Source organism: Eurypyga helias, unplaced genomic scaffold (assembly GCF_000690775.1).
Source record: "Eurypyga helias isolate BGI_N326 unplaced genomic scaffold, ASM69077v1 scaffold9920, whole genome shotgun sequence".
Classification (NCBI taxonomy): Eukaryota; Metazoa; Chordata; class Aves; order Eurypygiformes; family Eurypygidae; genus Eurypyga; species Eurypyga helias.
Genome location: NW_010227655.1, coordinates 118 through 17,322, shown reverse-complemented (window position 1 = coordinate 17,322; position 17,205 = coordinate 118). Strand labels below are relative to the sequence as shown.

General features: G+C 50.6%; 1 protein-coding gene across 1 annotated transcript in view; it reads left to right on the top strand.

The window, feature by feature from the left end:
• RNF213 (ring finger protein 213) overlaps positions 1-16,939 on the top strand; it is a 51,729-nt gene extending 34,790 nt beyond the window's left edge. The window contains 25 exon segments of the mRNA XM_010156927.1: positions 175-354; positions 878-1,041; positions 1,136-1,238; positions 2,543-2,657; positions 3,487-3,697; positions 5,103-5,293; positions 5,604-5,732; positions 6,569-6,708; positions 6,710-7,142; positions 7,708-7,789; positions 8,411-8,445; positions 8,762-8,856; positions 9,506-9,665; positions 9,987-10,167; positions 10,964-11,058; positions 11,601-11,852; positions 12,177-12,309; positions 13,002-13,085; positions 13,418-13,598; positions 13,717-13,918; positions 14,066-14,143; positions 14,464-14,661; positions 15,424-15,513; positions 15,618-15,796; positions 16,798-16,939. Of these exon segments, the coding sequence (XP_010155229.1) occupies positions 175-354; positions 878-1,041; positions 1,136-1,238; positions 2,543-2,657; positions 3,487-3,697; positions 5,103-5,293; positions 5,604-5,732; positions 6,569-6,708; positions 6,710-7,142; positions 7,708-7,789; positions 8,411-8,445; positions 8,762-8,856; positions 9,506-9,665; positions 9,987-10,167; positions 10,964-11,058; positions 11,601-11,852; positions 12,177-12,309; positions 13,002-13,085; positions 13,418-13,598; positions 13,717-13,918; positions 14,066-14,143; positions 14,464-14,661; positions 15,424-15,513; positions 15,618-15,796; positions 16,798-16,939 (3,853 nt within the window).
• Positions 16,940-17,205: the final 266 nt, after the last annotated feature.

Below are 17,205 nucleotides of genomic sequence, written 5' to 3'. Positions count from 1 at the left end.
GAAGGCCAAATGAAAAGCAGTAACTTCCATTTTGTTCTGCACCCTGAAGCTAAGCAGTTGGCCAACGAGTCTTACATTATCTCCTCTTGGTCTGGTGCAGATGAACATCTTACTAAAGGCTTTTGGTTAGACAGCATTGAAGTAATTGTGTTCATGGCTGTTTCTGCATTGCAGTTACGGTCTGAGCTCATGTCCGATCTGCCTGGGAGAGCCAAAGGATCCGGTCTGCCTGCCTTGCTGCCATGTGTTCTGTGAGAAGTGCATCAGAATGTGGCTGGTTCCAGCACAGATGCACTGTCCGTACTGCAGAGTTGCCATGGGAGATGTTCAGTTAAATGTCTCCGTGGAGCTCAGGTAATCCATCCTGGCCCAGGTGGAAGCATTGCAGTGGGGCTGGCTGTGTGAGGAAATTCTGATTCTCAGCTCTGAAGTTGTCAGCACGAGCAGAATGGGTGGAGGGGGCTCTGCTCTGCCCTTCCCAGAACTGGAACTGGTCCTGTCCGTTTTCTATCAAAGGAAGGGAGGAAGCTGGCCTTGCCCCATAAGAAAACAGCAGCTACAAGCCCCTGCAGAGCTCAAGCCCTGCCAGTGGCTGAATCAGACGAGGGAACTGCTTGTCACCTTGGATTGCTTCGTGACAGCTTAGCAAAAACCTCTCAGGAAACGTGGCTGGCATCATCCTGCTGTTTGTGATCTCAGTTGTCACTGTCATACAGCCTTTGCAGACACTGCTATGGAAGTGCTGTGCAAGTGCAGCCTTTTGGAAAGCTGGAAAAGTCTTACCTTGGTGACTTTTGCCTGTGTCTGCTTTGCTTCATCCACTCTTTCAGGGGGTCTGTATCTGAACGTTGTCCTCATGCTTTTACCCTTCCCCCAGAGATGCCATAGCGAGAAGCGCCCAGTTCCGGCAGCGGTGCAATAACTTCTTCATAGACGCGGTCACTACCATGTGCTTCAAGGACAATGAACCCCCCGAGGCAGAGGTGATCCAAGAGCTCCTTAATCTGCTCTTTGTCCACAGGAGCCTCCTGACAGGTTCAGGTGAGTCCCTTCATCCTGATGCTCAGCCTCATGGAGTTGATTCTCTTCCCACTTCCTCTCACCTGCCAAACTTGCCTTTTTCTTATCTCCTCAGATCACCCTGCTGTCTACACAAAATTTCTGTCCCCGTTTAACGAGGAAGTGGATGAAACTCCCATTATCCGCTCAGTCATGCTGAAGCTCCTCTTGAAGTACAGGTGAGCCCTCAGAGAGCTGAAGGATGTTACACTGGGGCGAGGTGCAGCTTTGATTTCCATAGAACCAATCTGTTCTCACTTCCGTGCTCTTCACTGAATTTGAATCCTTAAGGGTGAAACTCATCCCGTGCCTTTGTGTTAGTTGTGCAGCTTGGCTGGCTTGCATGTAGCTTGCGGTGAAGTATCCGACCAGTGTGTGCCAAGGTTTACCGAGCTGTCCTTAACCTAAACCTCTGCTGAAGGTGGGGAGCTTGGGTAGCCTAAAGAGGGTTCTAGGTCAGCAAAGCCGTACTCCTTATCCACAGACATTTAGTCATGGACGATCTTGTGTGCTGTCGTGGCTTAACCCCAGCCAATGGCTAAGCACCACACAGCCGCTTGCTCACCTCCCCCCTCCCTCAGTGGGGTGGGGAAGAGAAGTGGAGGAAAAGATAAGAAAACTCATGGGTTAAGAACTGTTTAATATTTGAAAATAAATGAGATAAAATAATGATATGACTATTACTATGTAATGAAAATTCATGAAAAGGAGAACAACAGTAGGTAAAACCCCAAGTGACACAAGTGCTCTCACCCGCTGACCGATGCCCAGGCAGTCCCTGAGCAGTGAGAGCCGGAAAGACCCGAGAGCCAGGCTCAGTCAACTCCCCCCAGCTTATGTGCTGAGCATGACGCTTTAGGAAATGAAATATCCCTGTGGTCAGTTTGGGTCAGCTGTCCTGGCTGTGTCCCCTCCCAGCCTGTTGTAGGGAAGAAGCTGGGAACAGAGGGGCAGGATGAGAAGCTGAAAGAGTCCTTGGCTTAATGTAAACACGGCTTGGCAACAACTGAAAACATCAGCGTGTTGTCAACATTCTTCTCAGCACAAACCCAAAACACAGCCTCAGTCTAAAACCATCAGTGTGTTATCAACATTTTTCTCAGCACAAACCCAAAACACAGCCTGGTATTGGCTCCTGTGGGTAAAATTAACTCTGTCCTAGCCAGACCCAGCACACATGCCTACACAGCCTCCCTGTGCAGTCAGTGCGCAGGAAGCCATTTCTCACGCGTGGTCATCTCCCAGGTCGGATGCCTGGTGCCCTAGAAATGCTAATTTGTTATTGCTGATGATAAAACCCAGCTCAGACGCTGATGCTAGATGTGCCAAAACATGGCACAATTGCTTTTCCATCTTCCAGATGGATCCAGTGACCCCCCCACTTGTCACATGGACATGACCAGTAGCCAGATGGTGATTTAGAACCTACGTAGTAGCCACCAGTATTGCAGTCGTGGTAAGGGGGTGTTTCTCTCTCCTGTAGCTTCACTGAAGTGAAAAATGATGTGCAACACTACCTGTCCCAGGTGGAGCACAATGGGATCCTAGAGAAAAACGATAAAACGGAGCTCTACTTGCTTTTTGTGAATTGCTTGGAGGTAAGAGCTGGGCGACATTGCAGGAATGAAAAACCAGCAAGTCTGCCGCAGTTTCTGGCAAGTTCCTTGTGCCCACGAGCTGCCCCACCAGAAAGCCCCAAAAGGAAGATGATCTCAAATCACCTGCTCGCCGGTCACTAACCTTGCTTTCCAGAGCAAGGCTGGTGTGGTTTTGCAGCGCTACATAAATATTTCTCTCTCGGACGCCTTGGTGTCTAAGTGTTAAGTGGAGCCTGATAAGACCCAAACTCCAGCGTAGGGGTGCAGCAAGCAGGGAGATTTCTGGTTGCAGTAGTCCACTACTAGACTACTCTCATTTTCAGACCCTTCCGTTGGCAAAGCTTTAGATTATTATGCTGTTGGGACTGTTCCCTTTCCTCCCCTGGCATAACTTTTAATGCTTTGGATGACTTTAAGCAAACTTGACAGCAGGGTAGAGGTTTCATTTCTTACAGTTTTCATCCAAATGGTGACTTTGTGTGGATAAGGTCAAACTTTGTGTCCTTGCTAAGGGAAAGCCGGGTAGGGTTTGGCATCTTGGCACACGCGATGTGTGTTTCTGCATGCGCGGCCGGTCAGCACGCTCATAACACTCCTGCTCAGCTACGTGTGTAGGAAATGCGGGAGAGAGCTTGGGCGTGTTGCTGACGGGAGTGTTTGATGTGGCAGAGGTTTAGGATAAGCACCGGAGAGATCTCGGGGAGGAGCATTGGGGTGGAGGGTGGCATGGCAGTTTAACGCGGTGAGGGCGCGCTGGAGGTAGAACGTGCCAATGCACGGGACATCTGGTCTTAGGGGTTCTGCCACTCATATTCTGGCCCATCTTTAGGATTCCATCTGTGAGAAGTCCGAGGGCAGCGTTGGATCTGAGCATATCAACAATCTGCTTAGAGACAGAGGCTTTCCAGACAACTATCTCCCAAAGAACAATCAAGAAACTCCTCAGGAATCGTCGGTCGAATACCTGCAGGCGGTAGCCAAGGTTCGCTTGTACCTGAGCAAAGCTGCGGAGCTGCTCTTTGACCTGCACGAGCGCACGGGTAAGTCATCGTTCCGCTGCCGACCGGAAACGCTGCGTGCAGAGCAGATTCACCGCGGGCGGTGGGCTGGACGTAGTCAATGCCCCTGTGCTGCACGGGGACTTGTTCTGATGCGTCCGCCGAGTGCACCGGCTTTCCCTTCTTCCCTTAGGAGTGTCGGTCGTTATCTGTCTCTTTGCCGTGTGTTGAACGTGCTCTGACTCGTAGGAAGGCTGTGCGGGTGACCCTAGGGTGTAGTTACCTGGCACTTACCTGGAGAGTTACCTGGAGACTTGTTTTATCCTCCGGATGCCAACAATGAGATTTGATTTAGGACCAACTAAATTGAACTTTAATGAATAAATGAATAAAGCGTAAATGATGCTTCAGGTACAGGACTGCTGCATGGCTTATTCTTTTATATGGAGGAAAAAGGATGAAGAGATACCTCCAAAAAAACCAAGTAAAAGAAATTTTGAGCTGATTTGCTGACCCAGGAAAGGAGAGCAGTGTGGGGAGTCTGGGATACTTACACAGGCCATGAAGCACCAAAGTGAGGTAACATAGTGAATTCCAAGGGACTTCAGTGTCCAGCCCTTGCGTTGAGGATGTCAGGCTGGCAAAATGCATCCCAGGAGATCATTCTTAGGGAGCACTGTCACCTTGGCAGTTGAGACAAGGGAAGGCCATTACTGAGCAAAAGGGAAGAGCTCTGTGAGTGAACTAGTAATGAATGCGCAAAACCTGGCCCTGAGAGAAGGAGCTACTGGAGAGGGTCCAGCGCAGGGCCACGACGAGGATGAAGGGCCTGGAGCACCTTCTGTGTGAGGGAAGGCTGAGAGCTGAGTCTGTTCAGCTGGAGAAGAGGAGGCTGAGGGGGGATCTTATCAATGCTTATCAATATCTATGGGGTGGGTGTCAGGAGGATGGGGCCAGGCTCTTCTCAGTGGTGCCCAGTGACAGGATGAGGGGCACTGGCCATGAACTGGGAAACAGAAGGTTCAACCTGACCATGAGGAAACCCTTCTTGAACAGGCTGCCCAGAGAGGGGGTGGAGTCTCCTTCCCTGGAGACTTTCAAAAGCCACCTGGACGTGTTCCTGTGTGATCTACTCGAGGGGATCCTGCTCTGGCAGGGGTGTGACTATGTGATCTCTAGAGATCCCTTCCAACCCCAACCGCTCTGTGAGTCTGTGAGAATGGAGGTAGAGTATGTCATCCTCTGCTGAAGGAATGAATCACTGTCTGAAATCCAGCTGAGGAAACACTCTAGATAAGCTTCTGCAGATGAGAGGGCTCTCAAGTGCTCCTGTGTAGTCAGTTCTAGTAAAAGGAGTGTGGTGCTACAGCTCGTGCTGACAGAAAAGTTTCACAGGGTACAATGTGGCTTGGCCTTTTTTCTTTTTTTCTTTTTTTTTTCCCTCCAGAGCAAGACCAGGTAGAGGAGAAGCAGCGTTACCTGTCAAATGTGAGGGTGTTCTGTAGCCTGGCCAAGAATGACTGGCATCACGTTTACCTAGTCCGGAAAATTGCTAGTCGGTACGGGATGGAATTTGCTCAGAAGCTGATCACGGAAGCACAGTTCAACTGGGTGTTCCCAGTGGAAATTCTGAAACAGGTAACCAAGAGGTGTCCCCTCGGAGATGGCTCTGGTCTCCTCTTCAGCTGGGGCTGCTTTGGGGTGTTTCTACTGTTGTGTGGCACTGGGGGACTCCCCACAGTGGGACTGGGTGTGAAGGTGACTTATCCTCGCCCTCTATGGAATGGAGCCTCTTACGGCAGTGAGGAGCCGTTTGGGTTGCTGTGCCCGCCCGCTGTCTCTTTGCAAAGGCTGAAGTGCCCCAGTTCTTGGGAGAAAAAGGAGATTTGGCCCTGTGCAACAGCTGGTTGATGTCCACAGTGCTCACCATGGGCTTTTTCCTGGATAGGTCCGGAACAGCCAGTGTAATCCCATCGATCGTTACCTGGCATGCGGTGAGAACTACAGAGTCCTGCGTGATGCTGTGGGGAAAGCCATGATTGAGGGCAAGACTGAGGCTCTAATAGAGGCGGAGAAGGTAGGGGGCACGTTCTCCTCACCATAATCCTGCTGTGGGTTCTGGATGGCCGGAATTTAAGCTTTGTGTTCCTGCTGGCAGCGTCTCTTCCAGTGGAGATGCCTGGGTTGCCTTTGCTTGAAAGTTCCAGAGGCTTATGCTGGCAGACACACTTGCTTTACTTTCTCACCCGTGTTGTAGCGTGTGTAACTCAGGTTATTTCTGTTGGTTGCTTCATCTCGCTTCTCTCCACTTGCAATCTACCTGCCAGCGGTTTGGTTTGCAGTAGGCAGTGCTGGCACCTTGTAGCCAACCGGCTGGAGAGCAGGCAGATAACCAGAGAAGCTTTCTGCCCTCTGCCTCGCCTTGTGTCTTGCCCTGCAAAACTCAAACAGGCGATTTCCGTGCGATCGTACCCTTTCTCCAGTATGTGTATTGCGTAGGAAAGCCTTGAGGAAGGAGCATGTGAGCAACGTGCCTTTGAGTGTCTCCGTTTGTTGCGATCTGGCTCGGTGATTTTGGCAGTGATTTACGGTGTTTTTGCTGGCGTGTTGCTTTGATTTGAAGGCACGTACAGGCAGCTGCCTAGTAAGGTTGTAATTCCAGCTGGATGTGACAAGAATAAACACTTCAGAGCTTTCTGATGTGAACCCCTCAATCGCTTGAGTGCTGTCAGATCACTCACTGATTTATGGCTTGAGCACCCATTTCTGCACCGTCCCCCTTCATGTGTGGGGAGAGCTTTACCACAGGCCAGCTGAAGCCTGCGTGTCCAGTAATCAGCTGAAACCTTGTCCAGCTTGAGCTGTGACCACTATAGCCTCTTCGCCACCATAACGTCAGTTCTTCTTTTCTAGGCATCGAGCAGCTCCCCGGCTGTCCAGTCTGTCCATCTGCTCCTGGCTATTTTCAGAGAGGTCACTGCCCTGTATGGAGTTAGTGACTCAGATCTTCACCCCCAACAGGAGGTAAGAGACTTTGGAAGCATTGGAACATGCTTCATTGATAGGGATGAATGAGATTTAAATCATGGGTGGGAGAGCCTTTTGTTGTTCTGCCCCAAATGCAGTGAAGTCCTGATCAGAGCAGAGCGAGAATCTTCTCAGAGCAGGGGCAGCACAGCATGGGAAGCAGCTGACGGTCCTCTTTGGTGGGCAAGATTTTTTCTTTTTCACTATATGCTTTCAGCAAACAGATGCCATGACTCAGTTCATCCAGAACTCCCAAATCCTGAGTTCTCCAGCCCTGCAGCGCTTCGCAGATTGTCTTGTGAGGAACGCGCTGCCGTCTCTGACCGTGGACCCTCAAAGCTCCAGCGACAGTGCGGCGCTAATTGAGATGGCCGTTCATACCGCCGCTGTCTTGCTGTGTGGGAAGAACCCCATCCTGCGGCCCCTGAGGAATCTGGCGTTCCATCCGCACGCCATGGAGGTAGAGGTTTAACTCGATTCAGCACGTGGCGGGTTCCTTCCTGTGTCTGCTGGATCCTCTATAACCTAACCTTTCCTAACATCAAAAGCCCATCTTACTGGTGTGGCTGCGAATTACTGATGTATTTCAGTGTTGTTGGGATTAATTAGCACAAGAGGCAGATCTGGACTGGTACTTCTTTAAGGTACCTCTGCCTCCTGAGCAGTATCAGGCAAACACTTTTGCTGCTGTTTGAGTGAGCGGGTCTGAAAGCAGCTGGCAGGTTGTACTGCGGAGACCTGTGTGATCTGGGGGATAATGGCTCATGGAGCCCTAGGCTGAGCCAGGGTGGAGGCATCTGCTGCTCTAAGGAAATGCGCTGGTAGGCACCAGGGTACGTCAGGCCACGCCAAGAGGAATCCAGTCCTTAAGAGTGGATTTTCAAAGGTAGAGTTGGAAAACGTGCATGTGCATCATCTGCATGACCTCTGCTTTCAGATGTCTCTTGTTCCCCATCGTGAGAAGGAACAATGCTACAGGAAAGGACCGGTTTATATATTCATCACCCTTTTTCTTTCCTCCTTAGCATGCTTTTCTGCCTACGATGCCAGAAGATATCATGGCTCAGGCGAGGACCTGGGAAGGAGAGAGCAGTCTGCACTGGTACAGTAAGTGCTCCTGACTGGCTGTGAAAGAACGTGGAGGATAGTCCTTGGCTTGTGAATGAAACTTCCAGATGTGAGGATGGACACACTCCTCTTCTTAGCATGAGTTATCCTTTCTAAATTAAGATTTGTAGCTCCAGGTTATGTGGGTGATGCACCAGAGCGCATGGTGCTCCTGCTCAGTCTCAAGCTGATAGCTGTTTGCAGAGTTTGAGCGTGCAGAAGACCTGCCCTGTTACTTCTGCCAGTGGTAAAGTGGTGTGAGCAGAAGAGGAGCACGTTGCCACCTTCCTGGCCAGCTTTCAGCTCTCTGCTTTCCACAGTAGGATCTTACTGCAGCCTAAGGAACTCAGGGGTGGGAGGATTCATGCCTACCAACCCATTTAGTACCCGGTAGCAGAATCTTTCAGGCTTCTATTCCTTGTTTCTGAAGGAGAAGCACTGAAAACTGCCTCTGGTTCCTCCATGGGTCTGTCACTGCTCTGAGCTTTGGGACCGTCAGTGCTTTTCCTTAGATCATGAAGCGTATTTCTTGCTCCAAGATGATGGTGCCTAGGAAAGGAGATACCAGGGGCTTCACAAATGTCTGTCTTATAACACTGTCCTGTTTGTTTCTCTCGGTAGTGTGTCCGAACGGCCACCCCTGCACTGTAGGAGAGGTAAGAATTTGAGACTGGTGGGTTTTTAAGCAGGTGATGTCTTCAACAATAAACTGCTTTATTTAGTTTATTGGTTTTAGTGTTCTGTTGCAGTGGTTCCTTTTCTAAACTCTAAATTAACCATTTTGCTGTTGCAGTGTAAAGTGTAGAATAGCTCTAACACAGCTTTTACCATGAATCTAGGAAACCAGAGTGGCAGAGGTTCTTTGCCCAGCATTTAGCAGTTCTTTTTAATTGGATTTTTGTTTCATGCTGTTTCTCTGCTGGAGAGGTTCTTACTGAGGAATTTGGTGTTCTCCTTTTTGCTTTTTGCTAGTGTGGCCGCCCCGTGGAAATTAGCCACTGTCTGGACTGTGGTGCCCAAGTTGGAGGGAAATGCCATCAAGCACTCTCTGGCTTTCGACACTTCCAGTACGCTTTGAGTCATTAACCTTTTCGGCGCCAAACGAAGTAGTGCTTGCCTGTCGTGCTTTCAGGGCAAAAGATACCGACCGCTTCATGCTGCTGCCTGGAGGGTGGCACGTAAGATCTTGTCAAGCTGCTGGTTTTTCATGTCCCTGTTCATCGAGGCTGATGTAGGTTACGTGGTTCTACACCAACATGTAGCAACACCCAGTGTAATTTCTTAATTAGATCAGCATGAGTGAAGAGCTTCTACCAGAGCTCCAGTAGCTGTAACTTGTGCACCCTCCTCAATGCCCCGGGTTAGCACAGCCCTTGTGTGCAAATGTTAAATTGCTGATTCTAACAGCAGCGGCTTCTCGCCTACCAGCACAGAGTTGGCTGATCTTGCCCTACAGGGCTGGATGTTGCCTCTTTCGTAGCAAACCTGTTGGGAAGAGATGTCCAAGGAGGAGTAATCAGCCAGCAAACCCAAACGAATCGGCTTATTGCTGTACAAAACTTACTGGAAGTCCTCACTCCCCTGTCGCACTCGTAATTGGCAGCTTTTGTGGCATTCAAAAGCCTTACGAGTCAAAAAATACATTACGGAGTGTCAGACATCTCTTGTGTGGTTTTTGTCAAGGCGAAAAACCCCTGTATCTACACTTCCCAACAGGAATACTGGAGACAGAACTCAAACTGGCCACATACTCGGAGATGCACAACACAGAGAAACAACGGCAGTGTCTGATCGGGCCATGACCCCGGTTGTCTTCATCCTGATACGCTTGCTCACGCATCTGACGATGTTGCTGGGAGCCACAGAACATCCTCAGGTACCTTCATGCGGCCACTTGGAACTATTTTTGGAAACATAGTGAAACTTCGGGATGATGCTGGTCCTTTTCATCGTACTGCCAAGTAACCAGGGCACTCTTTCAGGGTACAAGACCCAAATTCATTTCCCTACTTGCCCAGGAGCGATCCAGTTCCTTCATGCGCTTGCGTGCACCCGTGTACACACAGACCTGCCTTTATTTGCTCAGGTGGTGGGAGTGCTACAGGGTGGAGTTCACTTTCTGGTAGCTCTGCATGCCTTGTGCTTGAACTGGACGTTCCTGGCTATGCTCATTCTTCCCTTTTGTTTCTTTTTTTAGTCATTGCAAAAGATTATCAAGCCAGCCGTGAGCAACTCGGTGAGTTTTCTGAAGCAGCATATTCGGGAAGACTTGGCACAGCTGACAAAAACTTTGGGGAAGAGTGTGGATGAGACTATCAACATCCTTCATCTGGTGCTCGGCAGCCTCCTTAAGGACCCCCATCAGCAGCCAGGCCAGTGTAAGGACAACTACCTGCCCTTTCACACCTCCAAGCTCTCGCTGTGTTTTAAGAGCAGCAGGGAGGTAGCCTCTCTGCTGACTGACCATTTCCAACAGGCCGCAGCTGAGCTGAGGAGGACGATTAAGCTTTAGGCTTGTTTCTTACAGTAGCAAGGGAAGAATTTTTGGCTGTTTATTTCTCTTGGTCAAGTGCGTGGGTTTGCAAGGTTTGGTGCCTAATTCTGAAAAGGAGTTATTGAATAATAACTCTGTGACATGTTGACAGAGCTTGCTGCTCGCAAGCAGAGGTACTGCTCAAAGCACAGTAGCTCACTGTCCTCTAAATGTTGCTAAGAAGCTGTTTGGTTGGAAGAGGGATGGAAGAGTATGGTTCATCGTAGGGTCTGGAGTTCACACTGACATGAGTCGTGTCATAGAGGGATTTATATGGAACAGCTATATTTTTAGCATGTGACAGCGCAAATCAGTAATCCCAGCTCTGTTCCTTGGCCTGTCATTGCTCATGGTCTGACCTTGGACAGCTTGTTTGACCTTTCTGGGATGACAAATGACGTGTGTAAATGTGCACATCATGCGAGCGAATGACTGAAGTGAAGCTCCCAAAAACCTGTGGTTGTTGCGTGCTGCTTGGGATGACACCCCAGCTAGACTGAGATACTCGTTTAGCACCTCTGTAATTGCTCTTGGCTTATCATGCTAACTTGCAAGGATGTCACATCTGGAAGTTTGGAGAATCTAGGCTTGCTTTTACCTGAAATACTGCAGATGTAAGGGACTAAATCTTCCTGTTGTAGGGCCAGTTCAGTTTGATGATGTGCTCTCCACCAAGGAGAAGAGAAACAAATGGGAAGAAATTGTTGCAAACACAATTATTGTTCCTGAATTGGAGGTGAGGATTTTTGCTGTACAAAATTTCAGTAGCTGAGCAGTTTAAGATGTGCTTATTTAGAAGTCCGACCTGCTGCCTTCTCTCTGCTACACCTCGCCCAGCTACTCCTAAAGCCAAGCCATCTGTGGCACAGCTGCGGGTCAGCTTTAACGTGTAGGGGTCAGCCGGCCGTCTCCTACGCGTGGACGTGGGCGTCTGAGACTCGAGATGCGCTGCGGCGATTCCGTGTGGCTGGAAAAGCAGAAGTGCCTTAGCTCCGTTGGACGTGTTTGTCCGAGTGAGCCCATGGTTGTCCCAGATGGATCCTGTCTGCCTCCCCCTCCCCATATACGTCACCTCAAGCACGTGGGCCTGCGAGTTGGCTGAGCTGGAGAACAACGGGTAGCTTTGTAGCATAAACAGCTGACTTTTAGCATGTCATACTCGCCTTCCCCAGAGTTAATCCTCTGCTTCGCCATGTCAGGGAAATGTGCTCTAGTGGAGGTTCAGCGTGGCAGGACGCTGCCAATTCCAATACTTTTTTTTTTTGCTTTTTAATGCAGGATTTGGATAAAAAACTTCTGAAGTTGAATAGACAAATACAAGCGGATGAGAGAATTTCTTCCAATATGATAGTGAAAATAGTGTATGACGACCCAGCCACTTTCCTGTCCCAGCTGCCCAAGGACAGTCACATACATCATTCCAAGATGTGGAGCTGCCGGAAGAGGATTTCGGTGGAGAACCTGGGCCACGTAGTCCAGCAAAAGAATGCCAAGGACACTGTCCCTCTCCTTTGGAAGTTTCTGCAGAAGGTGGGTGCAACACGGGGATGAGACCGCAGTGTTCACACACCAGCTCGCAGGATCACAGGCTGGTGGAGGTTGGAAGGCACCTCTGGAGCAATCCTGGGCCACTCCCCGGCTCCGGCAAGGTCGCCTAGAGCCAGTTGTCCGGGCCCAAACCACTGTTGGATTATGCCATGTCTTTCCTCTCACAACTTGTTATCATATTGAGAACTGCAGGTGTAAAGTGTATTTCTCTTCTTTTAAACACTTAAATGCTTTAAGTGTTCCATAAAAGTAATAAAACCTGGTTTGTCCAAGGACAACCTTACTCACAGGCCCCCTTTCTTCCAGGAAACGGAACTGAGGCTGGTTAAGTTCTTACCAGAGGTTCTGGCTCTGCAGAGGGACTTGGTGAGGCGATTTCAGAACACCGCCGGTGTCGAGCACTGCTCGATCAGAGACTTCCTCAACGAGCCCCTCTCAGGTGAGAAGGCTGTGCCAAAACTGTAATTGGTGAAACAAGTGCTGGGTAGACAGTGAAAGTGAAAACTTCTTGAGCTTGCAATCTTAAGCCCTCCTACATTCCTCTTGTCTCCCATCCAAACGAACTGGAGACCTTAACCCTGGAGCTACGCCTGGAAAAGTCATCAGGTGGCTTTAAAGAAGAAGTAAGCAGAGGAAGGTTGTTCACAAGGGCTGGGGCAATGCTCAGACATAGGCAAGATAAATCCCTGGATGCAGCAGTGGGTATGTTGAATTTTTAAGCTCTGCCCTGGAGTAAGGCCTGCCTGAGAGGTGGAATAGGTGTCCTGCCCTTTCATGAGCAGCATCCAGGCATTTTGTGGCAACTCCTTCAATTGTGCTTAAGTACAATTACTTATGTTTTTAATTACTTAGGGAATAGTACTGAAAGGTCATGCAGGATCAGACCAGGGATCCATCCAGCCCTGTAGCCTGGGCCAATAGCAGACAATAATGGAAGACTATAAACAAACAGAGCAAATGACCCAATTCGATAACATCAGAAAACTGTTCCATGTCTCTTTAGTCTCTTTTGACCTGTTTGAGCAGTGTTCAGTGCCCGGAGTTCAGTGGTGTGCTTTTTCTTATGTTGTGGAGTTTCATGGTGTTGCCAGTAAAGGTGCTTCAGGGACTTGTCTGCCTGTTACCCCTCAGATGTGATGCGGGACCTGTTACAGAGGAGAGTGAACGTGTTTCTGTCTGTCTGGAACAAGCTGAGGCGCTCGCTGGACACCAACGGTGAGGACCTTTCTTCCCCAGCGTTGTTTTAGGAGTGGTGGAAGCAAGGGCTTGCCAGCTGTCAGACAGCACTCCCCTCTGGCAGGTCAAGTTCCTCCCACCGGTGATGCCGACAGCCTCAAAACTGCCTTGGCCATTAAAGGTTTAGAGAGATCTAGGTGGAAACGGAAGAATTTGTTTCCCTCTTGTATTCTCACCTGAACTTGCTCCCTTTAGAGCTTGTAAGGAACGGAAGGGGAACTTTCTCCTGACCTGGGTCAGCTCGGGGAGGCTTGCTCATCACGGGCTGGCCCTGGGCCACCTCCAGCAGACTTCTCTGCCCTTTCTTTCAGGGGAAATTAAGCTTCCTAAAGGCTACTGTGATGCTGACCTGACCCTGGACAACAGTCTTGAGGTCCTTCTGCCACGTCGACAGGGGCTGGGCCTCTGCTCCACGGCCTTAGCCAGTTACCTCATCAGTCTGCACAACGACTTCATCCGCTCGGTGAACAAACACATCAAGGAAGACGACAGGTGTGTTGCTGCTCCAGCTAGGCATTCTGGGGGCTCTGTTGTATTACCTGCTGCCGCAGAATCCGCTTTCCCTGCTTCGCGAAGGCTCCTCGCTCTAAACGGAGGCTGTTTCCTGCAGGTACTTGGTCAGTCCGTCAGAGGTGGCTGATCTGCACTTGATCAGTTACGAGGTTGAGAGAGACCTGATTCCCCTGATCTTGTCCAACTGCCAGTACAGCATGGAGAAGGGAGGGGAGACGTTGCAGGACTTTGATCTGGAGAGGATCCAGCAGCAAATCATCAGCAAGTTCCTGCAGGGGAAGCCGCTCATCACCCTAACGGTAAGGCGAGGCAGCTGGCCGTGCTTTCCGCAGACAACTTCTTGGCCCACGCTGGAGCCCGGCAGCGTTTGCTGCAGCCAGGCATGCATTGTAACAGGGTTAGTGCTGTTGCCAAAGCTTTACAGCCATGGGTTTCTCTCCTGACAGGGAATGCCTACCCTCGTGTACAGACGGGATCGGAATTACGAGCAGCTGTTTAATGATGTCAGGAATAAGTTGGATCAGGTGGGTTTTTGCATTGGAGGAAACGGGGCAGGCAAGTGACCCCTGACATCCCAAGAAATGTCTTGGGGGTACTTGTTTTCTGTCACTTGCCTTGTTCATCTGCTCTGAAGGCTTGTCCGCTGATCTCCCAGCATGCCTCGGTGTGTCCAAACTGGCCATCTGTTGTCAGCCAGGATTTACAAAGGAGAGGGATGTAGTTAAGCATTTTTAGTTTCCTAAATCTGGGGCTGTACCATTTTCCTTGACTTCAGCAACCTGAGCAGCAATAACGAATGGCTCTAAACTAACGTTAGCAACTGCTTTGACTTCATGGTTTTCAGCGTGCTCTCCCCAGTTCTGTGATGAACATGATCACTGGGGAGCTACAGTCTTACAGTGATGTCTGTGAGGCTCTGTCCATCACTGAAACGACCCTGGGGTTCCTGGCCATGGCTGGAGAGAATGCTGAAATGCTTCTGACGGACTACATCGAGCACGTTCTGCAAATGGGTGATCAGACAAACCCCCACGTACTGCAGGTGAGTTCCGAGAGCGAACCTCGTACTCTTACAGGGTAAAATCTGCACTGGTTTAGGCTGAATCCAGCCAGTCTGATCTCCAAGCCCAGCTTGAAAAGGAATGTGACAGAATTCCCTCCCCACCGTGTTCAGCAGCAGGGGGGAAACAATTCTCACTTTCCCTGCCGCCGGTGTTTGCAAGGTGGGAGCATCCAATAGCTGTGATGCTGGGCAGGTTCTCGCGAAACCCTGCGGAAAGGGCAGGTGCAGGATGTGCAGAAGGTCAGGCTGCAGATCCCAGCTCCGCTGTCAGCACCAGGAAGGAGAATTCCGTGTCAGCATAATTAGTTGTCATGCTAAAACTGAGAAAAGGGAGAGTGTTCAATTATGAGTCAGCTTGCAGCGACTGCGGCTCTCCTGGTGCCGAGCGGGATTGAAAACATCCCTTCACCTCTCCGAAGTGGTGACAGGGGAAGGTTTATCTCCTAATGATGTGTGGAAAGAGGCCCTTTACGGATCAAAGGCACTGTGACATGACACGTGTGTGCAACACTGCCCTGTCGCTGTCCCACTCCCTTCCGCGATACCAAAAAGATGGATTATTGGAGGCAAAACGGGGAAGAGGGGAGAGAGGAGCCTCTTGCAGATGGGCTGCTGCACCCCGTTTAAAAGGGCTCGATGAACTCCCCCTGCTTGTGACCCGGGAGGGCAGGGCGGGCTGTGGACAGGCTCCTGAAGGCAGCCCTTGCAGCCAGGTTCACTCCCCGCGTGTTTTGCTTTCAGGCGCTGAGACGATGCCACCTGAAGCACAGCACAGCCCTGTGGCAACTGCTCTCTACCTGCAAATCTGAGCAGCTTCTGCGCCTCAAAAGGGTAAGGTACACCCACAACTGCGGTGTCTCGTCAGCTGCTTCCTCTGCTCTAAAAGATGCTCAAATGTGTATGGTTGTTTTCCCCTCCCCCCGTGGCATTTTTAGGATCCTTTTGCAGACATCAATACAGCCTACAAAGCTGAGCTCAGTCCGGAGGCTGCCAAGCTCCTCAACACCTTCCTTGTCCACTCGAGGCTGGAAATGTTCCTGCAGGAGCTTCATGAAATCATCGTCCTGAAGCTGAGACGTGTCCAAGCTGTGGACGAATTCAGACCCACCTGGAGGTAAGAGATTTATGCTGCCCAAGCCAACCCAGACTTGTTAACCACTTGAGCTTCTCTGCCCCTGGAGCGCATGTGGAGATTGTTCCCTTGGCCAGCGACTGCCCTGTGGGACGCAGAGCACGACTGCGTCCAGCTCTGGGGCCCCCAGCATCAGAAGGATATAGATTGGTTGGAGCGAGTCCAGAGGGGGCCACAGAGATGCTCCGAGGGCTGGAGCCCCTCTGCCATGGGGACAGGCTGGGAGAGTTGGGGGGTTCAGCCTGGAGAAGGGAAGACCTTAGAGCCCCTTCCAGTGCCTGGGGGACTACAAGGAAGCTGGGGGGGACTTTTTACAAGGGCCTGTAGTGACAGGACAAGGGGTAACGGGTTTAAATTGAAAGTGGGGAGGGTTAGATTAGATATCAGGAAGGAATTCTTCCCGCAGAGGGTGGGGAGCACTGGGACAGGTTGCCCAGAGAAGCTGTGGATGCTCCATCCCTGGGAGGGTCCAAGGCCAGGCTGGATGAGGCTTGGAGCAACCTGGGCTATGGAAGGTGTCCCTGCCCATAGCAGGGGGGTTGGAACTAGATGATCCTTAAGGTCCCTTCCAACCCGAACCATTCCGTGAGTCTATGATCAGCATTATGCAGCTAGTTTCAAGACACGCTGCCTGTCTCTGACTCCCCTCCATCTTACACAAGCTATTTTGGGAATGCTGCTGGAATACAGCAGGAGCTGCTGTTGGCGAGCGCTAAGGATAAACACAAACGCTGCTGCAGTCACTCAGCTTTCCACGTGTATGGCTTGGCCCTAACACTTTGCTTCTGACCTGCAGCATCCCATTTCTGGGTCCTTGAGCCTCTCTAGAAACCCGAGTGGCTGTTTCATGCTTCTCATTACAAAACAGACGTGCTGGAAGCCTGTACGCTTCACGCCGTGCGTTCCTACCACCCGAAACGCTGCGTGGTGTTTGTAGTTTGCTGTACACCATCTATTAATGCTACTTTGACTTTGTTTTCCAGCCTGAAGGAATCGCTCATTCCCTACCTTGATGCAAAAGGCTCCGAGTTAGCTACAGAGCTGCAAGTGCTGTTCCCAGATGAGATTTTTCTCTGTCACGCTACAGCTACGTGGAAAGCAGCCGCTCTCTTCAAGAGGGCGTAGGGGAAGGGAGGACCCCCCCTCAGGGACTGACTGACCTCCCTCATCCACAGGGATTGCCATGACCATGGGGTCTCGGTGAGATTCCGGATCCGCGGGGGGATGGTTTTGGGGGGTTTTCTTTCACTTCAGTGTAAGTGTGATGCAAAGGTGAGATGCTCTGATGCCTCAGAAGGCCGGCGGAGGAAGGGAAGGCTGCACAGATGAACAGAGACTCTTGAAAGCAGTGTTAGACAAACCACACACCACAACCACCTCAAAACGATGAA